The sequence below is a fragment of the Trichechus manatus genome, unplaced genomic scaffold (genome assembly GCF_000243295.1).
Source record: "Trichechus manatus latirostris isolate Lorelei unplaced genomic scaffold, TriManLat1.0 scaffold00054, whole genome shotgun sequence".
Taxonomy (NCBI): Eukaryota; Metazoa; Chordata; class Mammalia; order Sirenia; family Trichechidae; genus Trichechus; species Trichechus manatus.
Genome location: NW_004443990.1, coordinates 12229057 through 12253157, shown reverse-complemented (window position 1 = coordinate 12253157; position 24101 = coordinate 12229057). Strand labels below are relative to the sequence as shown.

Sequence of the window (24101 nt, the reverse complement as noted above, 5' to 3'; positions counted from 1 at the left end):
CTCGAGAAACACCTCAACCTCATCTCAGCATTCAGGCAGCAGCAGGAGGCCATTATCTTAGCACAACATTCTCTTCCATTGACATCTTCTGCACATTCTCACTCAGCTGTAGTGTTCCAATGAAGTGAAGTTAACACAGTTAGGAAGTTCAGTTTCTTTGGAAACTATAGGCACTATGGGGAAAAAGCTTCTTAAGACAGCAGGGATGCTCCTCAACAGCTGGCTTCGAGCCCCTGCTCTTCTGTTTGTCTAAGTGTGCTAGTGCTTAATTCTAAAGTCAAGCTGTTTGCTTCAACAAGACAGTGGCTTTCCTTTTAACATTAATGACACTGAAGAAAAGGAGAAGAATCCTTGAACGCATTCTTTAAAAAAAATTTTATGCCATGTTCAAGAGTTTAATCAGGTTTTTTTTTTTTTTTTTCATTTACTTCAGAACAAAGCCTGGTAGACTCACAACTGGCTGTGTTAAGTAGATCGGTGGCAGGAAACGGGGGCATCCCTAGATCAAACAATTTGTTTACAAAAGCAACAGATTTCAGAGTTGTGTGAAAATTCTAATAATTTCAAAATAACCTTTATCTTTGATACAAAAATAAAGATGCTAACTCCTTTAGCTCAGGTTCCCACGATAACCTTTAAAATAGCAACAGATTCAGTCTGAACAATTGCTTTTCATTTCTAGTGGAAAATGAAAGTGGAAAACACGGACCAGCAATGTTTGTGCTCTTCTCGTTCGGTGCAATCAAACATGTAGATGGCAGGAATTGCTTCAGAGTGGAAAGTGGGCGACTCTTTTAGTAATCATCAGAGAGCCCTCTAGTGACCACGAAGGGGAGTTAATGCAGAGACAACTGGGCAATGGCTGACTAGAGACAGAAGCAGGTGTGAATGTTACGGAGGGAAAGGCGGGGAAGGGGAAGCTCTTTTGGTTAACAGCCTATTTACAATTAGGTAACTGTATTCTTAAATACTTTTAACCTGAGTAACATTTATAACTATGTCATATGAAACCTCACAGCTACAAGTCACGCTAAAATTCATTTGTCCAGTACCCAATTTTCCTGTCTGGTTAGTTCACATTTTAGGAGTTGTGAGCATGCAACAGGAAGAACAGTGCATCCCAGCCCTTCAGGTGCACTGTCAACAGCAGAGGCTTGAAATAGGCTCCGCACTCCTCTTCTGCTGAGACAACTCTCTCACATTCTACATGTAAAGCCCACTGGATATAGAAACCTTCGGGTCCTGCCTCTCCAGACCACTTCTCAGCTGTCTAAAGCTTCAAGCAATAGGTTTATTGTGCACCAAGAGGCTTGGAAGAGTGGCACCACTGCTTGGGGGTCAGGGGCTTCCTACCTTGGCAGGCGGTGTTAGTGTATACTACGCAGTGGCACCAGGGCCCTCCCAGGCATCCAAGGCAGAAGTGTAGAATACTAGCCTTGATTTAGTTCAATGGCTTGTCCTTAGCCCAGAGGTGACACACACTGTCACAACCCTCAGTGATAAAAGTCCCTACTGCATTAGTAAGTCAGTTTTGAAGCTCTCCTGTTGTAGCAAGGCCTTTCAGTCAGTGTGGATGCAGCATTTCGGAACAGAAAATTATTTTCACTTATCATTAGAACCAGTTCCAGCTCTTGGAAATCTTGGAGTCGGGCAACATCTTTGTCCTAAAACAAAAGTAGGTTAAACACATTACAAGGAGCCATTTGTGTCCACATGTTTGCTGTGTTGTGTTGATATCAGTATTGGCTCATTTTAAAACCTAGAAGCAAGAAGGAAAAAAAAAAAAAATCCCTGTGGCAAGGATAAGTCAGCGACTGTGCAGGGCAGTCCCCAAGGGCATGAGTTGGGTGGGAATGGTGGAAACCCTTAGCAGCAGCTGCTACAGGATGAGCACAGGTTGAAGGGAGAAGCAACGCATGGACCAGTTTTCCTCAAGTGCCCAGAGAAGCCAGAAGCCTGATGGGCTGGGTATTCAAGGAACTCAGGGACACTGGGAGGACTGCACATGTATCCATGTGGATTTGCCTGTGATTTAACTTGGTTCTTACCTTGTAAAACACAAGGCACATCTAACAGTGCACTAAAGTAATCCTTACAGATCACAAGTAAAACATCTGAAAACAGGTACATGTGAATGGTTATTCATAAAATTCTCTCTGATATCCTAATCAAAACCCAAATCCAATGCTGTCCAGTTGATTCTGACTCATAGTGACCCTATAGGACAGAGCAGAACTGCCCCCATACGGTTTCCAAGGACCGGCTGGTAGATTCAAACTGTCGACCTTTTGGTTATCAGCTGAGGTCTTAACCGCTGCACCACCAGGGCTCCTCTGGTATTCTATAGCTCTTAAAAATGCCAGTGTCTCTCCAGCCTCGGTAGAGGGGAAGAAAACTCAGTGATTGATTACATTTGGTAGACCACCCTTCACTCTTTTTCTATTCTCATTTCTTCAACTGGGGCTCATATAACCAAGGAGGAAGCTAGGTGTTTTTCAAATGCAAAAAGCAACCACTCATACTTAACAGACCTTTCTTACCTTTCTTAACAGAGTGTTCGGTAACTTTCTGATCTTCTCCACTTGATCTGGACTAATTCCCAGCTCACAACAACTCACTCTGAGCAGTTCTTGGTAGGTGAGTTCCTGTCGGTCCAGTTCAATTTCAATGAAATCATTTTCTCGAAGAGATGGGTTCTGAATCCTCACCTTGAGTACTAGCTCTAGGAAAAAAAGGGGAATGTGAATGAACGGTTCTGGCATAGGACAGCCCGTGTAATTTAAGATCTTCTCCGGAAGATGGTTACACTTAGTCCTGCCCCATTCCACCCAATGAACAACCAACACCATCAGCAGGGTTTGCCTAGCCCCAATTCTGGCTCTGCTAGGGCAGTTTCCTGCACCATCATCCCTACATCTAAGACTGTGGTACACAAATAAAAAAGGGGGGTGAGCCATCCCTGTGGCATAGAAGGATAATTTACTTCTGCTGCTGGAGCTAAGGAGGTAAAGACTTAAGAATGGGTTTGGGTTTAAACTAACTACACTTAAACAGGGGAAGGAGAAGAGGGTTGGAAGGAAGACAAGGGCAAGATATGGTACATGAGTTACTCTAAAAAATAAAATTAACAACTGTAGATCTAAAGGTATTTATGAAGTATTATACTCCTTGCAATAAACACAATAAAAAGAGTGAAAAGATAAGCTATTAATACAAATTTAACTATGATCCAAATACAGTAGGCCTTATTCAGGGAGGCTCTTGGCTTTGGTACTGCTATTCATGGGTCTGGAACCTAAGCAGTCTGCCCTTTTATTCAGAGCCTGGCTGCCAAGATGGCCCAAGCAGGCATCTATGTGCACTTGGCACTTCTGTTTTGCTCCTTATATATGAAGACATCACAGCACCCCTAGGCCACTGTTGTCAGCACGTATATTAGCAGGCCCTCAAAAACAGAAAGTGAGAGTTAGTTCTGAAAAACAGAAAGATAATACTAAACTATAGCCTGTGATGTTGGTTTGGAATTGGAGGTATCAGGATGAACTGGTGGTTTTAAGTATATATAATAGATATAATCAAACAGATACAGAAATACAGATACATGTTTACATGTAAACATATAAACATATACGTGCATTTTTCTGTTTACATCCGTATTTGTTTTTTTCCTGATTCTGTCCTCTGAGAGAGAGGGCCTAGCTGAAATGGCATACCTGTGACAATGAGCACACCCAGCGCTCACATCTTGGTTTCTGAATATCATTCTCCACCAAATAGAAGCAGGGCTTCTTGGAGAAATGGCTGATTCCAGGGCTGGGGCAGGGAAAAGTACACTGTGAGTCTGGAGCATCTTGTTGCACCAATAGCAAGGAAGTGCTCTAAGAATGATGGGGACATGTCAAAGGGACACAAGAACCAGCTTGAAGGGGCTCCCACTGGCCAAGTATGAGATAATCTGAACATCAAAATAATGATAGGGATTATAACCTGTTGAATAAAGTAAGACTCCACGAGTCCATACTGCTATAAATAGAGGAAAAAGGAAAGTTCTTCTTTACAGTAGAACACCAACTAATAAATACAGAAGAAATGATAGAAAATCCTATTCTAAAAATAACCGGCTTGGACTCTTCAAAGATACCAAGGTCAGAAACGATAAAGAAAGGCTAAGGAAATGTTCCAGATTAGAGGAGACTAAACAGCACGATAATTAACCAAATGCAATGCGTGATCCTGGATTAGATCCTGGGCAGCAGCAGGGGATATGGGGAGTGAGGAGAGCTACAAAGGGCGTTGTTGAAACAATTGGCAAAATTTAAATATGGACTGTGGATTAGATAACAAGTATTATATCAAGGTTTCATTTCCTGAATTTGGTAATTGTGCTGTGGCTATATATGAGAACATCCTTGTTCTTAGGAAACCCACACTTAAGTACTTTGGGGCAAAAGAGTAAAAGGAAAACAATTTGCGAATCTGAGTAAAGGGAGTTCCCTATATAACATTTCTGTAAGTTTGTAATTATACCCAAATATATATAAATACCCACCCCTACAACACACACACATCACCAAAAAAGACTAGGAAATAAAGCACTAGCCCTTAGACACTGTCTGCCCGATGCAGAGGCAGTTTGCTGCTGCTGAGGGGTTACCTTGCATATTAAATGGAAATGCTCCAGTGAAGAAAAATGGCTGGAATGCTGGCGCCGGTCCTGCATATGTCCCATTTTGAGGCTCCAGAGACACTGGTGGCTTGGACGGGACAGAAGAGAACAGAGAACGGCTCTGACTCATAGGTGGCTGACAAACAGGACCTGGTTTTGTGCTTTCTGGTGTTCTGAGTATGGCAGAGGGGGCAGACACATCACCGTTCTGAACCAGGGCCAGAGAGGTGTGGTCCCGAGGAAAGGCCCCTAGCAGGGGAGGTTCCCCAGTGGGGAGCAATGGGGGTGAGCCATCTGCAGGGGGCGATGCAGGAGGTGTGGAGGGGCCCCTGTTCTGCAGCTGGGCTCTATTCTCTGCTGTGGTGGTGTATATAAAAGGGAAGGCTGGGTTGGCCAAATAGTTGGGAACAAAGGGCAGTTCTGACTCCTTCTTCAGCTGGGGGAGGCTGTCGTCGTCATCATCATCATCTTCCACTTAAAAAGAAGCAAATACAGAACACTTACATACCCCTTTAAAAATTACGAAGAAAAAAGCGTGTCTTGTAGAAGCTCTTGTCCTTTGGTATGTGACAAATATCTTGGTCAGTGTTTATTGCTTCCTCAGGTCAGAGGAGAAAAGAATATTTCACTGGGTTTATGATTACCATTTTTATTACTGTCTTAAATTTTACAGATAAAAAAATAAAACCTTATTTAATGCTGACCCTTCCAGAAACAACATGGAATTACTATTTTGGCACAGTAATTAGCCTTTAGAAATAGACCAGTTGTTTGATGCAAGTCAATAATACCACAAATCTTCAAGTCAGTTTGACAAAACCAAAAATTTCCCCAAAACACAGACTCACCTCCCATGATCTTCCTGATTTCTCTCCTTGATGTCAATTGGACTGGCATTTCTCCTTTTGTGGTAAGAATCTCTTTGTCAGCTCCTGATTTTAACAGGTAAGAGACCACCTGGCCATGATTGCGTTTACATGCCCAGTGTAAACAGGTCCTGCCCAGATTAAAAAGAAAAGAAAAGGGGAGGGGTGATTTAAAAAGAGGAGAAGTGATTTGGATTTTCAAATTCTAAATGTTATAAACACACGTAAGCCTCTTAAGAGTTCAGCTAAAACCAGGAAACCAGGCTGGTAATCTCAACTTTTCTTTTTATAAAGCAGATAATCAAAATATTTAATATGCTTAAAGTTTATTTTTAAGTTCCACTTCTGGCCCCTGGGAAAAACTAATTTGTCCTTTGAGCTCTAAATTTCAATGGCTTCCAGAACGCTGGCGAGATAACTTCAATGATGTTGCAGAGTGTTACTCTATCAGTATCCTCATTAGGATGTCTCAGTCTCTTTAAAATTTATTTTCATATTGCCACATCCCTTTTTAGGGGCTATGGAAACTTGCTTCATATGCATCAAATGCCACTTGGAGATTAAATATTATTAGACTAATAAGCATCTCCTATCTGCAAGCTTGTGCTGTTACTTAAATTATTGTTACTGCAGCAGATATTCCTGTGTGAATCTCAGCTGCTCCCTCTCTCTTCCTCTTTACTTTTCTTTCTTCATTAAAAAAAAAAAAGGATTTCTAAATTTCCATTTTTTAAAAAATTTGGCTTGTCTAGTTCTCTCTAGAAGGCAACAAACACATCGTCATCTGTGTAAGGCATTGCACACATACTTTAATTCCTAAGGCACTGTAAAAAATGTACATCCACGATCAAAATTTTTCATAAACAGGCTCTTCTAATGTATAGGACTCATTTAAGTAAAAACTAATTATTTAATATTGTACACATAGAAAGGGATTATGCACACTCTAAAGAGCCATTATTTTAATACTGCACAGAAATGTAATTAGCATGCCAGCAAAAACTCCATCTTAACAGAGATTAAAGGATTCAGCACTACTAAATTCATCCCCAGTTGCCAAAGCTGAATGCATATTATGAGAAGAAAACACTTTTCCCTGTTTTGAAATGGCCTTGTTCGTCAACTCTCTAATTGAACTGAGATACAGATTGAACTCAGAGCTTATAGCCAAATACAGATATGATGAAGAACAGAACATATGTTCAATAGTGAGGGTTAGGTCACAACTCTGGGAAGCATAGGCAGTCATCCACAAAGTTTATTTGGTTCCAGGGAAAAGCTAATTTGCCCTAGACACCTTAACATTTGTGACTTTCAGAAAGCTACCTTGTCTGCGTGGCTGGGAGTAACTCCACTGAGGTTTCTACATTATCATTCATTAGAATTAGATTATCCTTTAAGGTTACTGGGTACTCTATGATAACATAACTGCCAGTTTGGGAAAAATAAGAGAAGAGTCTTGGTCTAGGCTTCTAAACTATAAGCTCCATGAAGATAAGAAAGTATCTGCTTGGCATGTACCAGGTGCTTAATTAATACTTGCTCAATGAGTGAACCAAGGACAAGGTGGACATCACTTAGAGTAGAAGGATCCAATATATCCTTGATTCTGGAAGAACTGAAGCCTAGAGTATGTTTGTGGGTGGTTGTCTGTGGCATAGGCTGGAAAAATGAATAATTATAATGATAAGTGAGCACTCAAAAATGAATGGAGCATGATGAGAAAAATATGCTCCCATTTGGAAATAAAACACTCTCTTGCTGGTAGTAAATCACTTGTTCATGGCAAGCTTGGAAGTGAAGGAGGTAATTTACTGCCAGTGGGTCTGAGAGACTCTGGGACAAATCAACTAGCTAAAGCATCACCACGTAAAGAGGGGTAAAGTCAACACAGCACGTCCCCCACAGCCCTGCGCCCTTAACGACCATCATTTACAGGCATGAGCTGTGTGACTCTAGGCAGCTGTAACTCGGAGCCATTGCAGTCAAGGCAGTATTTTCAACTTCTTCACGAGCCATTATACTTGTTTCTTAAAGCCACAGGGTTTGCATGTCACTTAGATTACAATTAATGTGGGAGCTCTATCTTTGAACTTCAACTCTTTCAGGTCTAAATTCGCAGTCAGAATATCCTATTAGTGCTGGGCAGTATTTTGGACCAGAGGCACTGGAAATCATTCATCAGTGCTGAAATTGTGGTTACTGAGCAAACACAAAATGAAAGCAGTCACATTCTGCTTTTCTATGCTAGAAAATAAGTCTTTTGAAGGTACTTTTACATCTCATTTCCCAGCACATTGTTTAATAAGAAAATAATAATAGTTAACACAGATATAATGCTTTACATACTAGGCATTGTATTAAGTGCTTTAAATATATTACCTCATTTAATCCTCAAAACAAGTTCTATTATTAACATTCCCCCATTTAACAGATGAGGAAACTAAGATAGTAAGCAAATAAGTAAGCAAAGCATATAGTATGGTAAGTGGTCATTAAGTGTAATATGGACAATAAAGCAGGGAAAGGGATTAGGGAATGCCAGAGGTTGGGGAGAGGTGTGGTGCAATTATAAATTGAGGGTCAAGGAAAGGCCTCACGAAGGTAACAACTAAGCAAAGATCTGAAGGAGGTGGGGGAGCAAAGCATCTGGGACCTGGGGAAAAAGCCTTTCAGGCAGAGGGAAGAGAAGACGCAAAGGCCTTGAATCAGGAATGTGCCAAGTATTATAAGAAAAGCAAGAAGCCAGTGGGGCAGAAAGAAGTGAGCAAGGGGGCAAATCCCAAGAGATGGGGCATAGACTAAGGAGACAGGGTGGAGGGACAGGAAGTAGAAATTGTAGGCTTTCCCTTGGAGTGAGATGGGGGCCATTAGAGGGCTTTGAGCAAAGTGAAATATTCTCACTTGTGCTTTAAGTCAGGATCCCTCTGGCTGCTGTGTTGGGAAAAGACTGTAGGGTGTAAGGGTAGAAGCTAGGAGACTAGTTAGGAGGCTACTGCAATAATCCAGATGAAAGAATGATGGAGGACTGTACCACATGTATAGTGGTACAGTTAGTGAGAAGAGATCAGATTCTGACTATATCTGAGGTATAATTAGCAAGATAAGGCGATTGATTGGATGTGGGGGATGAGGGAAAGAGAGGCAGCAAGGAAGGTGCCAAGGTTTTAGGCTTGAGTACCTGAAAGAAGTTGCCATTAGATGAGATGAGGAGGGCTCAGAGGCACAGGTTTGGAATGGGAGGTAGGTGAAGGGAGAGACTAAAAATTTAATCATGGACTTGCTGAGCTTGAGATGTCCTGGTGGCACAGTGGTTAGGCGTTTGGCTGCTAACCAAAAGGTCAGCAGTTTGAATCCACCAGTCAATCCTCGGAAACCATACGGGGCAGTTCTACTCTGCCCTATAGGGTCGCTATGAGTTGGAATCAACTTGACAGCAACGGGTTATTACACATCTTCCCCAATTAAATCCATCAGAAGACTCTTCAGGTTACTTCAGATTCAACTTACATTTACTGAGCATGTGTGACAGGCATTGTGGTAGGGTAGCGTCTGGAGGGTCTAGGGTCAGATGTTGGGTTTGTGTTCCAGTTATACTAGTTACTGAAAGTTCTATGGCCTTGGTGAAATTACTTAACCTTTTTGGGTCTCAGTTTCCTCATCTATAATATGGAGAGGATAACAATAGCTATGTTCCTGAGTTACTCCATCCTTACAGGGTCACTATGAGTGAGAATTGACTTAATGGCAATGGGTTTGGGTTTATGTCCCTAAGTAGTTGCAGATAACACATATAAAGCACTTAGAACTGTGCCTGTGCTACAGAGTAAGCTCAGTAAATATTAGCTATTAACTTCATCTTGCAAATGCTCACAACACTCTTCTGAAGTAAATGGAAAATAAAGCAACTCTGGCAAGGTGACAAAGCTAGGCAGGCATGGAACCTACAGCCAAGACCAGGGCTTCTTCCCCTACACAACACTGCCTCCTAGTGCCAAAACTGTAATTTACAGCTCCTGAACCACAGCAATGCGAAGAAAGGTACACTCAAGACAGCAAGCTCCTCTGCAAACACTTTTAAAGTTGTTTTTCTAGCTTTCTGAACAGCCACCCAGGCTGTTTTCTTTAGGGATAGGAGGCAGACAGATTTGTGAGGAAGTCAGGGAACCTCAGTTCCGGTCCTAGCTATCATATTAATTAGTTGTGTGACCCAGGGCAAGTTATTCTCTGGGGTTGAACCCATCTCCAATGTCCCTTTCAACTCCAAAATGTATGCTTCTACTTTAAAAAATAAAACATTTGCGACCACACTTTAATTCTACGCTAGCAAAATAGGCTGGTTAAGCATTACCTGGATCAAATAAAATTTAAATTTTTAAATGCAAAAAGAGCAGAATAATGCCACATTCAGTAACTCAAAACTGAAGATTTGATCATCAGCACATCTTAAGACTACATGCCCTATTTAATTGCGAAGGGCTCAACCTGCAGGCAGGCAACTGGAGCCTTATATCAAATTCTATATTTGAAATTGTGTAAGAAAACAAAGCAAAACACTCTAGAATAAATGAGAGAGTCTTCCTTCAACGGGCAGCTGTCGGCAGCTGCAAAGAGACAACAGAGAAGCAGAAGAGTAAAGCAAACGATTTCCTTTCTGGTCTTTGGGAAAGAAATCGGGCTCGTTTTTAAGATTCATATTTGCTCAGTTGCTTATGCTTTTAGTTCTGCATGGGTATTTTCTTCAGAAGCACCTACGGCAAAAGAATTCAACACTTGAACTAGGATGAGCTCCAGCGCATATTAGGTAGTCGCTGAGAATCAGAATCAGCACCGTTCTAGCCAAATTAGCCCCTGGAGGGGGGGTGCGGTAGGAGCGCCAGGGTCTCGGTGGTCGCTGCCCTCGGTGGATCACGTGGGCAGGACGCGCTCCTGACTACAACGGGGAGGGGGGACCAGGGCTGGCCTCGAGAGGGTACAACCGCGGAGACCCGAGGCGCCAGGCCTCGTGTTAACTCGGCGGCCGTGGCCGACCGCTCCCCAATCCCAGGCGGCTGCTCTGACTCTAGGCCTCCCCCGCTCCCCACTTACCAGCCGTTGACCTCATTTTGGGAGTTCACATCCACCCCGCTCTCCACCAGTTTCTGCACCTCCCGAATGTCCCCCAAGGCCGCGGCTTCTCGCAGCCTCTCCTGCTGCTCCTTCTGCTCTAGGAGAGCGCTCATCTTTCCTACGGCCCCAGGCCCCCGCCCGGGCCCAGCCGCCCGCCCCTCCCGGGGCCTGTCAGCACCGCCCCCGCCGCGGCCCGCTCCCAGCCATGGGGAGGGAGCGCAGAGTTCTCCCGCCCTGCTTGCGCCGCTGCCCGCGCCCGTCCTGGGACTTCGGCTCCCTCCCGCGAGCCGCCCGCGGCTCCCCCGCTGCTCCCGGCCTACAGGCCTAGGCCTCCTTCCGGGCCAGGCCTCCTTCTCGGCCGCGCCTCCCGAAGGCCGGCTCCGGGGGACCCTATTCAGTGTGACAACTCTGACCCAGATATTTTCCGTTCCTACCCTTGGCCCCGGAGCCCGGGCTGGCTGTTTATGTAACTCCTGCACATTATTTGCCGTGATTCATTGACTATTTTTAGACCTCCCCCAGCTTCAAGGGAGGAGGACGGACACATGGAAAAAGAAAAAAGCATATTTGAAAGCCAGAAAAAGCCTTATCCTCTGGCACAGGCTGTTTACCAGGCATCAAAAATAATTGGTGGGTTGTTGTTTTACAGTTTGTTTGGCTCTTTTTCCTTATTTGAGCCAACTCTTGCCCAGCAGGATGGGGAAATGGGCTGAAAACGATCCTGCTATAATATGCCCATTATTGCAGAGATAGATTACACTGTTCCTTCTTCTTTTGACAGTGCTTGGGGCCATTCAGTTAGAATATTTATTTCCATTGGTGTTGTTTTACATCTCGTTTTAGACGGATTTCTTTTAATTTGGCTTTCTGGAAAAGTATTTATATTGCACATACAGTTCATAAACTGTAATTTATTATTGCTTATAAATCATAATTAATTACTTCTCATGAAGGCCATGTAAGGGAAAAAGGAAAAACACCAAGGATGCTTTGGATTTCTGGTCCTGATCCCAGGAGCTCCAGGATCAGTGTGTACATAAACAGCACTTTGCCTGACTCCTTGCCTAATCAATTTAAGGAGGCTCAGGGCCTGAGTTGGCACTGTATTTACTACCCAGTGAGAGAAAAAAAAAATATTGTTTTGCTGAGTCCGGGTACCTTGGAGAGATCCTCTGACATGGCACAGGATGGAATTTTGCAGATGAGGTCAGGAGGATTAAGGAAATAACCTGGGGAGGGAGGGAGGAAGGTCTGAACAAAGGGAGAGAAAATAGGAAGGGACACATTTAGGCATTGAGTTTTCATTTCCGTCTCTTGGGGCTGCCCAGGGTATGCACAGCAAGCGCTTTTCTTGCTACTGTTAAAAAAAAAAAAGGTGTGTTTATTATGATATAGTAATTCACGGAGTACACACTGCACGCCAGGTGGTGTTGAATATAAACTGACTACACACTTAAATTGCCCCCAGGACAAATTGGAACTCTGCTTAAGCTTACATTTTTATTTGTTCCCCAATTTGAATTTTCATTCTCAGATCCAGTGTGAGACTCCATCTGAAGCAGATGTGCGTGGCCCTGTAATTGGGCCCTATAACACAACTTGAGTGATTTGGGAGTAGGTAGTGGCCTCTTTTATTAAAAAGCAGTTTAAAAAAATTGGTAGTGACTTCATGCCAAAGTCTGTGAGCTCTCTTTATAAAATTTTATTTTTTTGTCAAATTTCCTTTCCTTAAGAGGATTATACAGTATGTGCCCCACAATAGCTGTTCAATCAGTGAATATTAATATCTTTTTAAACTAAACCTCTACTTATACCTGACTCCAATCTTCTGCTTGTTATCCTCGGATAAAAACCAAAAACTCTCTCCAAAAACAAATCTCTACTCCCGGCCATAATTGAATGCACCCTGATGGCTATTCTATTACTCACATTTATCTATACTTTATCTTGTCTCTGTGGAATTATCTAAGCATGCACTGTTTGCCAGACACTGTTCTAGGCAATGGGGATGCTACTGCAAACAAATCAGAGCCCTTGATTTCAAAGAGCACACTCTCCAGCAGGGAGAGACCAACACAGCAAACAATAGAATGTAAGTATTAGAAGCAGTATGGCATATGGTTGTGAGTGTGAGTATAGTGGTTGTGAGTATGGAGATTGAAGCTAGACTGCCTGGGTTTATATCCCAGCTTTGCTAGTCCTGTAATCTTGGATGAGTTAATCTTCCTGTGCCTTAATTTCTGCATCTGCAAAATAAGAATGATTAAAATAGTACCTAGTTCACAGCAATGTTCTATGGATTGGAAGAATTAATATATGTAGAGCCTGAACATAGTAAACACTTACTGGATGGCAGCAATGTTACGGCAAGATTAAGTTAGGGAAGAGAATCTGATAGAATGGGAGGGGAGTGGTGATCAGAAAACAAGGGTGACACCCATGTTTCTGGCTGGGTAAGTAGAGATGCCATTTACTGAGATTTGGAACAGAGGATGATGAGCAGGTTTGAGGTGTGGTGATGAATTCAGTTTCAAATCTGTTGAATTGAGCTTTCTGAGGACCTTTAACTACTACTACTATCTACTACTGTCAGTCTTTACTCATTGCCAGGCATTGTGCTAAGTGCTGAACATGAATTATCTCATTTAATCCTCACAACAATCCTGTAAGGTAGAACCATCATTTTATCTGAGACACAGAGACGTAAGTAAATTGTCCAATGCTATACGGCTTTGAACTCAAGCAGTCCAACTCCAGAGCCTGTGCTTTATTTTCCAGTTTTCATTTAAGTGAAGGTGCCCAGTAAGCAGTTGTGTGTATGAGTGCAGCATTCAGGAAGGAGAGCTGAGTTGGTAATTTGGATATAGCGGTCATCAGCAAAAGGTGCTAGCAAAGTCAACGGAATGGAAGAGATGGCCCCAAGACAGTGTGTTGAGCACTGAGAGAAGCAGTCAAAGAGAGAACCCTGAAGAATATCCCATTTTAATGATGCATGGAAGAGAAGTCCTCAAATAAAACTGAAGAGGAGCAGCTGGAATGTTGTTGTTGTTAGGTGCCATCGAGTTGGTTCCGACTCATAGCGACCCTATGTACAACAGAACAAAACACTGCCCAGTTCTGCATCATCTTCACAATCATTGCTATGTTTGAGCCCACTATTGCAGCCACTGTGTCAATCCATTTCCTTGAGGGTCTTCCTCTTTTTTCAATGATCCTCTACTTTACCAAGCATGATGCCCTTCTCCAGGGAGTGGTCACTCCTGAAAACGTGCCCAAAGTATGTGAGGTGAAGTCTCGACATCCTCACTTCTAATGAGCATTCTGGCTGTACTTCTTCCAATACAAATTTGTTTGTTCTTCTGGCAGTCCATGGTATATTCAGGATTCTTCGCCAACACCATAATTCAAAGGCATCAATTCTTCTTTGGTCTTCCTTATTCAGTGTCTAGCTTTCACATGCATGTGAGGTGATTGAAAACACCATCGGATGGGTCAGGCGCACCTTAGTCCTTAAAGTGTCATCTTTGCTTTTTAACACTTCAAAGAGGTCTTTTGCAGCAGATTTGCCCAATGCAATGCATCATTTGATTTCTTGACTGCACTTCCATGGGCGTTGATTGTGGATCCAACTAAAATGAAATCCTTTACAAGTTCAGTATTTTCTCCATTTATCATGATGCTGCTTATTGGTCCAGTTATGAGGATTTTTGTTTTCTCTGTGTTGATGTGTAATCCATACTGAAGGCTGTGGTCTTTGATCTTCATCAGTAAGTGCTTCAAGTCCTCCTTGCTCTCAGCAAGCAAGGTTGTGTCATCTGCATAACACAGGTTGTTAATGAGTCTTCCTTCAATCCTGCTGCCACCTTCTTCTTCGTATAGTCCAGCTTTTGGATTATTTGCTTAGCATACGGATTGAATAAGTATGGTGAAAGGATACAACCCTGGTACACAACTTTCCTGACATTAAACCACGCAGTATCCCCTTGTTCTGTTTGAACGACTGCCTCTTAGTCTAGGTTCCTCATGAGCACAATTAAGTGTTCTGGAATTTCTATTCTTCGAAATGTTATCCATACTTTGTTATGATCTGTAGAGTCGAATGCCTTTGCATAGTCAGTAAAACACAGGTAAACATCTTTCTGTATTCTCTGCTTTCAGCCATGATCCCTCTATCAGCAGTGATACCCCTTGTTCCACGTCTTTTTCTGAATCCGGCCTGAATTTCTGGCGGTTCCCTGTCGATGTACTGCTGCAACCGCTTTTGAATGATCTTCAGCAAAATTTTACGTGCGTGTGATATTAACGATATTATTGATAATGTCCGCATTCTGTTTGATCACCTTTCTTTGGAATGGATACAAATATGGATCTCTTCCAGTCGGTTGGCCAAGTAGCTGTCTTCCAAATTTCTTGGCATAGACAAGTGAGCACTTTCAGCGCTGCATCCATTTGTTGAAACATCTTAGTTGGTATTCTGTCAATTCCTGGAGCCTTGTTTTTCACCAATGCCTTCAGTGCAGCTTGGACCTCTTCCTTCAGTACCATTGGTTCTTGATCATATGCTACCTCCTGAAATGGCTGAACATCAACCAATTCTTTTTGGTACAGTGACTCGGTGTATTCCTTTTATCTTCTTTTGATGCTTCCTGCGTCGTTTAATGTTTTGCCCATAGAATCCTTCAATATTGCAACTCAAGGCTTGTATTTTTTTCTTTCGTTCTTTCAGTTTGAGAAATGCAGAGCATGTTCTTGTCTTTTGGTTTTCTGTCTCCAGGTCTTTGCATATTTTATTGGAATACTTTGTCTTGAGCTACCCTTTGAAATCTTCTGTTCAGCTCTTTTATTTCATCATTTCTTACTTTTGCTTTAGCTACTACTCTACGTTCAAGAGCAACTTTCAGAGTCTCTTCTTTCTGACATCTAGCAGCTGGAATAGGAGGAAAACCAAAAGAATGGGAGGGTTTGGAGAAGAGAGAGGGATCCACAGGGTCAAAAGCTGCAGAAATGGCAAAAAAAAAAAAAAAAAGTGCAAGAAGGAAAAGGGCTTAAAAGTGTAAAGTGGATTTAAACACAAGGAAACTGCTAGTGACCTTGAAAAGGGAAGTTGCAGTGGAGTAGTAGGGATGGCAACCAGACCATAATGGGGTGAGCGGTGAACAGGAGCTACCTCCCACATGTTATATACTGTGCCAGAATCTGGGAATAAGAAATGGCACCTGATATAAAGGAACTCTCATACCAAAGGAAGAGATCGATGTTTGCAACACTGGAGGACACTCAATAATGTGTAAGGGTGTTCAAAGTAAAATGGTGGGCACAGAGAAGAGGGTGGAGTTGGAGCAGGGAATCAGAACACTGATCTTTAGTTTCCTCCACTGGAAGATGGCACCATGAACACTGCGTGGGACAAACGGTTGTTGTTCGCTGCGGTGGAGTCGGTTCCGACTCATAGCGACCCTACGTACAACAGAACAAAACACTGCCCGGTCCTGCACCATCCTCAGAATTGTTATGTTTGAGCCCGTTATTGCAGCCACTGTGTCAATCTATCTCGTAAACAGTTTTCCTCTTTTTCGCTGACCCTCTACTTTACCAAGCATGATGTCCTTCTCCAGGGACTGGTCCCTCCTGAAAACATGTCCAAAGTATGTGAGACGAAGTCTCGCCATCCTCGCTTTATGAGCATTCTGGCTATACTTCGTCCAATACAGATTTGCTTGTTCTTCTGGCAATCCATGGTGTATACTCAATATTCTTCGCCAACACCGCAATTCAAAGGCATCAATTCTTCTTTGGTCTTCCTTATTCGTTGCCCAGCTTTCACATGCATATGAGGCAACTGAAAACACCATGGCTTGGGTCAGGCGCACTTAGTCTTTAAAGTGACATCTTTGCTTTTTAACACTTTAAACACGTCTTTTACAGCAGTTCTGCCCAATGCATTGTTTGATTGCTTGACTGCTGCTTCCATGGGCGTTGATTGTGGGTCCAAGAAAAATGAAATCCTTGACAACTTCAATATCTTCTCCGTTTATCATGATGTTGCTTATTGATCCAGTTGTAAGGATTTTTGTTTTCTTTATGTTGAGGTGTGTTCCATACTGAAGGCTGTGATCTTTGATTTCATCAGTAAGTGCTTCAAGTTCTCCTGAATTTCAGCAAGCAAGGTTGTGTCATCTGTATATCGCAGGTTGTTAATGAGTTTTCCTCCAATCCTGATGCCCTGTTCTTCATATAGTCCAGTTTCCCGGATTATTTGTTCAGCATACAGATTGAATAAGTATGGTGAAAGGATACAACCCTGGCACACACCCTTCCTGATTTTAAACCATGAAATACCCCTTGTTGTATTCGAAGAACTGCCTCTTGGTCTGTATACAGGTTCCGAATGAGCACAATTAAGTTTTCTGGAATTCCCGTTCGCAATGTTATCCATAATTTGTTCTGATCCACACAGTCGAATGCCTTTGCATAGTCAACGAAACACAGGTAAACAAAGGGAGATACTGCTTTTTTCTCCATTTAGGAGAGATGTCGAAGCTTCACGACGTAGGCTTCTATTGCTCAGTTTGAAAAAGCCTGGGGAAGACGCAGCGCTTGGGTAGGTTAACGCGCAGCCAAGCCTCGGGGGTGCTCAAGCTCCCGGAGGCAAAGGTCTAGGCGGCACCACTGAGCCTCTCCCTGGAGGGGCGGAGTCCACGCCCGGCCTTGGCGGGTCCCGCCCCCGGCAGACGGTGGCTTGGCCCGTCCCCGCCGCCGGGATTGGGCGCGTCCTCGCGGGCGCGCGCGCTCGCGCGGCATGCTGGGAAGGCGCCCGCGCGGCGGCCATTTTGTCTTATAGGCTCCTCTGTAGCGGAGGCTTTTCGGCCTGAGAGCGGGCCGTGGAAGCTGGCGGCAGTGTCCCCGGTGTTTTCTTTGACGGGTGCCAGGGCTGGTGGGAGCAGCCGCCCGGAAAAGCACCATGATTTCGGCCGCGCAATTGTTGGATGAGTTAATGGGCCGGGACAGAAACCTGGCCCCGGACGAGAAGCGCAGCAACGTGCGGTGGGACCACGAGAGCGTAAGTCCCGCGGGCCTTGGGCCTGTGCCCGGGTGCCGTGGGGGAGGGGAGCAGGCGCGGGCTAGGGCCCGGCCCACGGCGCGATTTGGGGCCGTGGCTGCGGCCGGGGTCGAGTGTTTGACCTGCTCGCCCGAAGGAACAGGGAGGATGGCCCAGGAAGGAGGAGTTCGCTCGTATCTAGGGATAAGGGATGATTTGTTGTTGTTTAGTACTGAGGAAATCAAAGCGATCCCTTGGTCAAATTAAAAAAGCACCTTGATGGAGGCTGTGAAACGCGGGAAAGGGAGGATATGAGTATTTTATTAGAGCTAGAGGTCCCGGAGTTTTCACCGCTTTGTGAAATAGGGAAAAGGGCAGATTCTTCCGTTATTTGGGTTGAGCGTCATATTCAGACAAATTTCTAACCAGAATTGGTGGTGGAAATCGTGGCTGTATCTTAGTTCAGTAGTGGTTTAATTTCGACGCCTACGTGGGGTAATAGAAATTTAAAATCGGTAATAACTTTTAATAGTGTTTATCATGGTGATACAAATATAGATAGCAGTATGTTCTGATAAATTAAGCACCTCATGTAGATGGTGGTCAAGGCTTTTTTTTCACATAAACTCATTTGATCCTTTTTAACCATATGAGTTTGGGTAAATATCATAACCCCAGTCTCGTAGGTGTGAGAGACTTGAGAGGCTCTCCCAAGGTCTCTTGGCAAGTACGTGGCGAAACTAAACCTAATCTTACTCTCCTAGTCTTCCTCACTTTCCACAACTCTGAAATCGGCTTTCTGCAAATACTGTTATGTGTCGGTCTGGTTTCGAGCACGCAGTGTAACGTTGATTTATCTTTCCTGAAGAAAAGATGCGGAGTTTTGTTTTTACTGTGCTTGCGGTTATAATCAAACAACCTGGTTATTTTAAGGCATTGCTAATCAAAATATAAAGGTAACAGTTAAACAAATAGGCTTGAAAAAAATTAGTTGCTTACTCTTTTTCATTTCAACTAAGCCTTTGGTCAGAGGAAAATCCCTCTTTTGCAATGTAGGAAAACAAGCTGGTACCAGATGCGTCGTTTAGTACCTGATTCCAAAGTAATTTGAAAGTGTTCTTATGATAGAATTAGTTGTGTGGGTATTTGTGGTATCCATTCACACATTTGTTATTGACCTGAAGAAATGTGCGGCTTTTTTTTTTTTTAAATGACTTTTGGGTTTTTCCGCACGTGTCAGAATAGAAACTAAGAGTAACTTTGCTAATCGTGACCCTCTTTCCTTTCTAGGCATCTTTGTCATCATGAAGTAACTTTTAAAAACATTCCCCACCCCCAACTCAGTAATCTAAGCTTTGCAAAGGTGGGGGGGGGGGCGGGGAGAATTTTACAATTCACCTAGTGTACAAATAGAACATTTGTGTATTTTGAATAGAAAGAGAAAAAATGCTTTTGATTGTTCTGCTGGTAACTCTTTGGCCTTGGACAGCATGTATTGTGAGGAAATTGTTTTCGTGGTAGTATTGCATTATATGTGATGCGTTTATAGTATTAGAAATGGCAAGGCTCTCAGAATAGCAACTTGGGTTTTATGTCAGCTTTCCTTTGAAAAAGTTTTAGTGCTTCTCACTGATTTCAGTTTTTAGTGCTTGTCACTAGAATATTTTATGCCTTTAATGACAGATTGCATTAATTCTAGATGTGAAAAAAATCAATTACTGGTTTGTTTCAGATTCATGTCTGCAGGGAAAAGGTTGGTGGTGTTAACCAGGAACAAAGCACATAGCCTTTTCTAAATAAATCAAATTACTGTAGGGTATAATAAAGCTCGGAAACCGCATGACATCACTTCCGGTTCATTTGCATATTCTCGTGCGGTTGGCTGTTATTGTAATCTTGGAGGAATGTACAAACCCAGCACGTGATCTGAGGGTTTCACCATCACTGTATTAGGTAGGCCTACTGTTTGAAAATAATTTTGCATTTCTCATTTATCTGGAAATTTTTATTTGCCACACGTGCACTTTTCCCAGTAGAGAGGAAAAGCCATTTCAGCTGGGCGGAGTCCTTTTGTTTTCCTTTGGAATTGTGTGCCGTGTGCCGTTAATCGATTCCGACTCAGAGACCCTGTATGACTGAGTAGAACTGCCCCGTAGAGTTTCCTAGGCTGTAATCTTTATGGAAGCAGATCACCAGGTCTTTTCTCCTGCGGAGCAGCTGGTGGAATAGGGATGAATAAACAGCAAAAAAGAAAAATGCAACAGTATATTAAGTCTCCAGTTACTGTGGCATTTTTAGATATTTAACAACTGAAATGGGAACTTTTCCATAGTGTTGAAAGTAGTCCCTAGATTGTCTGTATTTGAATCACCCATGGAATTTATTTTAAATACAGATGTCTGAACCTCACTCCCAGAGATTCTGATTCTGTTAGTCTCGGGGAAGAACCCAGAAATCTGTATTTTTTGACAGGCTCCGCTTGTGCATTCTAAAGCTTGTGAACCACTGCTTCTTGACCTGCCCTGCTTAGTCTTGGATTTTTAATTTTGTAGATGTGCACAATTAAATTGTTAATTGGTATTAAATGGGTGGTAGCTTCTGATGCTGTATTTTTTCCCTCCCTTTTCATGGGTCAGTGATATGTGAAGAAGTGGTACTTGGACAAGTTTGACTTTAAGTGAAGGATGAATCTGTAATGCAAATTATTAACCTTTATTTGTAATAGTGTATGTGCAACCATTGACAAGGTTGAATCTCTGTGAATGCTTTGTTTACTGGTGCTAGTGCTTTACAGGCGTTTCCAGTTTCTTTGTAGATTGCTACCTCTGGATCTGAGAGATGGTAGTTTTCAGCTTAAATAAACTTTAATATTGTTCCAAGGATTCGTTGACACCCACGCTTACCTATTTGTTTGTATTTTGCATTTGCTTGAGATTATTGATATTTTTGAATTATGCCGATTATGTCTGCTTTGCATTAACCACAGACAATAGCAGTAATGAGGAAGGCATGTGACTGTAACTGCCTACTGTAGGTACTTTTCACTTGGGGTCCATATAGGAAGATTTCATTGTTTTGCCAGAGATGATGTTAGTTAACTGTACTACTAGACAGGAGCCCTGGTGGCTCAATGGTTAAAGCACCCAGCTGCTAACAGAAAGGTTGGTGGTTCAAACCCACCAGCCTCCCCGTAGGAGAAAGATGTAGCGGTCTGCTTCTGTAAAGATTCACAGCCTTGGAAACCCTCTGAGGCAATTCTACTGTATCCTGTAGGGTCACTGTGAGTCGGAATCAACTTGATGGCAACAGGTTTGCGGGTTTTTTTGGTTTTATACTACTAGAATAGTTAAGTTTGTTTTAGAAATACGTTACGTGACACGAGACTTGATTTCCTCACAAGGGGAGAAGGTAGCTTAAGTTAATAGCTCTGACTTTTTAAATTAATACAGTACTTCATTGTTTTATGAAGTATGTTAATTTCCTCATCATTTCTTACCAGTAAGTTGGGGGAAATTCCTGTATTCGTTTATTTAACAAAAATATATTATTCTTATGGTATATACAACCGAATAGTTTAGATACAGCACTTGGCCTTAGGGAGCCATTGGTCTGGTGGTGAATATGAAGGAGTAAATGCACATTCGTAACACAATGTGATACATGCCACAATGGGAAAAAATACAGGGTACAGAAAGCAGACATGAGAGGGGCACCTCACCCAGCCTGGGATGCTCAGAGAAAGTGAATGACTCAGGTCACTGTCAGACAAAGTGACTCCTACATCCCCCAAAAAAAACCCAAAGCCGTTTCTGTCGAGTCAATTAAAGAACATTTCAAGATCTATCCTGAAGTGCAGTGCTGTCAGTGATAGGATAATATCCATACGCTGACAAGGAAAACCAGTTAATATGACTATTATTCACATTTATGCACCAACCACTAAGGCCAAAGATGAAGAAATTGAAGATTTCTACCAACTTCTGCAGTCTGAAATTGATCACACACACAATCAAGATGCATTAATAATTATTGGCGTTTGGAGTACAAAAGTTAGAAACAAAGGATTGGTAGTTGGAAAATATGGCCTTGGTGATAGAAACGACGACGGAGATCACATGATAGAATTTTGCAAAACCAACAACTTCTTCATTGCAAATAACATTTTTCAACAACATTAGCGACAACTAAACACGTGGTCCTCGCCAGACGGAATACACAGGAATCAAATCGACTACATCTGTGGAAAGAGACGGTGGAAAAGCTCAATATCATCAGTCAGAACAAGGCCAGGGGCCAACTGTGGAACAGACCATCAATTGCTCATATGCAAGTTCAACTTGAAGTTGAAGAAAATTAGAACAAGTCCACAAGAGCCAAAGTATGACCATGAGTATATCCTACCTGAATTTAGAGACCATCTCAAGAGTAGATTTGACGAATTGAACACTAATGACCAAAGACCAGATGAGTTGTGGCATGACATCAAGGACATCATACATGAAGAAAGCAAGAGGTCATTAAAAAGACAGGAAAGAAAGAAAAGACCCAAATGGATGTCAGAAGAGACTCTGAAACTTGCCTTTGAATGTTGAGTAGCTAAAGCAAAAGAGAGAAATGATGAAGTAGAAGAGTTGAACAGAAGATTTCAAAGGACGGTTCAAGAAGACAAAGTAAAGTATGCTCATGAAATGTGCAAAGACCTGGAGATAGAAAACCAAAGGGGAAGAACATGTTCAGCATCTCTCAAGCGGAAAGAACTAAAGAAAAAATTCAAGCCTCAAGTTGTAATGTTGAAGGATTCTGTGGGAAAATATTAAATGATGCAGGAAGCATCAAAAGAAGATGAAGGGAATACACCGAGTCACTGTACTAAAAAGAATTGGTTGATGTTCAGCCATTTCAGGAGGTAGCATATGATCAAGAACTGATGGTATTGAAAGAAGAGGTCCAATGTGCACTGCAGGCATTGGCGAAAAATAAGACTCCATGAACTGATGGAATACCAACTGAGATGTTTCAGCAAATGAATGCAACACTGGAAGCGCTCACTCATTTATGCCAAAAAAATTTAGAAGACAGCTACCTGGCTAACCGACTGGAAGACATCCATATTTATACCCCTTCCAAAGGAAGGAGATCCAACAGAATGCAGAAATTATTGAATATTGTTAATATCATACACAAGTAAAATTTTGCTGAAGATCATTCAAAAGTGGTTGCAGCAGTATACCAACAGGGAACTGCCAGAAGTTCGGGCTGGATTCAGAAAAAGATGTGGAACAAGACAGATCACTGCTAATGCCAGATGGATTATGGCTGAAATCAGAGAATACCAGAAAGATGTTTACCTGTGTTTTATTGAGTATGAAAAGACATTCGGCTGTGTGGATCGGAACAAATTATGGATAACATTGCGAAGAATGGGAATTCCAGAACACTCAATTGTGCTTATGAAGAACCTGTACTTAGACCAAGAGGCAGTTGTTTGAACAGAACAAGGGGATACTCTGTGGTTTAAAGTCAAGAAAGGTGTGTGTCAGGGTTGTGTCCTTTCACCATACTTAGTCTGTATGCTGAGCAAATAGTCCCAGAAGCTGGACTATATAAGAACGGGACATCAGGATTGGAGGAAAACTCATTAACAACCTGTGATATGCAGATGACACAACCTTGCTTGCTGAAATTCAAGAGAACTTGAAGCACTTACTGATGAAATCAAAGATCACAGCCTTCAGTATGGACCACACCTTAACATAAAGAAAACAAAAATCCTTACAACTGGATCAATAAGCAACATCATGATAAACAGAGAAGATATTGAAGTTGTCAAGGATTTCGTTTTTCTTGGATCCACAGTCAACACCCATGGAAGCAGCAGTCAAGCAATCAAACAATGCATTGGACAGAACTGCTGTAAAAGACGTGTTTAAAGTGTTAAAAAGCAAAGATGTCACTTTAAAGACTAAGTGCGCCTGACCCAAGCCATGGTGTTTTCCATTGCCTCATATGCATGTGAAAGCTGAACAATGAATAAGGAAGACTGTCTTAGTCATCTAGTGCTGCTACAACAGAAATGCCACAAGTGGATGGCTTTAACAAAGAGAAACTTATTTCTTCACAGTAAAGTAGGCTAAAAGTCCAAATTCAGGGCGTCAGCTCCAGGAGAAGGCTTTCTCTTCTGTCGGCCTTCTTCTCATCAGTGTTCCTTGGACTAGTAGCTTCTCTGCGCAGGGACCCTGGTCCAAAGGATGCCCTCTGCTCCCAGCACTGCTTTCTTGATGGTATGAGGTCCCCCTGCCTCTGCTGGCTTCTCTCTTGTATCGCAGGAGATTGCCTCAGGACACAGTCCCAATCTTGTAGATTGAGTCCTGCCTTTCTAACACAACTGCCACCCATCCTCCTTCATTAACATCATAGAGGC

General features: G+C 42.6%; 2 protein-coding genes across 9 annotated transcripts in view; one reads left to right on the top strand and one right to left on the bottom strand.

The window, feature by feature from the left end:
- Positions 1-404: 404 nt before the first annotated feature.
- ANKRD40 (ankyrin repeat domain 40) lies at positions 405-10956 on the bottom strand. Of its 2 annotated transcripts, none has more exons than XM_004377928.2 (5): positions 10621-10956; positions 5515-5663; positions 4655-5140; positions 2541-2722; positions 405-1664 (listed from the first exon to the last, which is right to left on the bottom strand). In XM_004377928.2, exons 1-5 carry the CDS (start codon positions 10752-10754, stop codon positions 1518-1520), a joined length of 1098 nt encoding a protein of 365 aa, XP_004377985.1. In that variant the 5' UTR covers positions 10755-10956; the 3' UTR covers positions 405-1517. The 2 variants fall into 2 exon arrangements, with proteins under 2 accessions (XP_004377985.1, XP_023588534.1); XM_023732766.1 differs by lacking the exon at positions 10621-10956 and adding an exon at positions 9043-10431.
- A 6448-nt stretch (positions 10957-17404) lies between these two features.
- The window catches only part of LUC7L3 (LUC7 like 3 pre-mRNA splicing factor), a 28601-nt gene continuing 21904 nt past the window's right edge, over positions 17405-24101 (top strand). For 4 of the 7 annotated variants that reach the window (XM_023732759.1, XM_023732761.1, XM_023732760.1 and 1 more), the window contains exon 1: positions 17405-17701. In XM_023732759.1, the coding sequence (XP_023588527.1) occupies positions 17603-17701 (99 nt within the window). In that variant the 5' untranslated portion in view covers positions 17405-17602. The remainder of the gene's footprint in view (positions 17702-24101) is intronic. The other 3 variants (XM_004377927.3, XM_023732765.1, XM_023732762.1) reach the window with 3 other exon arrangements.

Bases quoted from the DNA above. Each gene is read 5' to 3' on its own strand.
- ANKRD40 (XM_004377928.2), bottom strand. From the start codon at position 10,754: ATGAGCGCTCTCCTAGAGCAGAAGGAGCAGCAGGAGAGGCTGCGAGAA. The intron at 5,141-5,514 runs GTGAGTCTGTGT...CTTCTTTTTAAG, and splicing joins AATCAGGAAGATCATGGGAG to TGGAAGATGATGATGATGAC. The intron at 2,723-4,654 runs GTAACCCCTCAG...TTTTTTTCCTAG, and splicing joins ATTTCCATTTAATATGCAAG to AGCTAGTACTCAAGGTGAGG.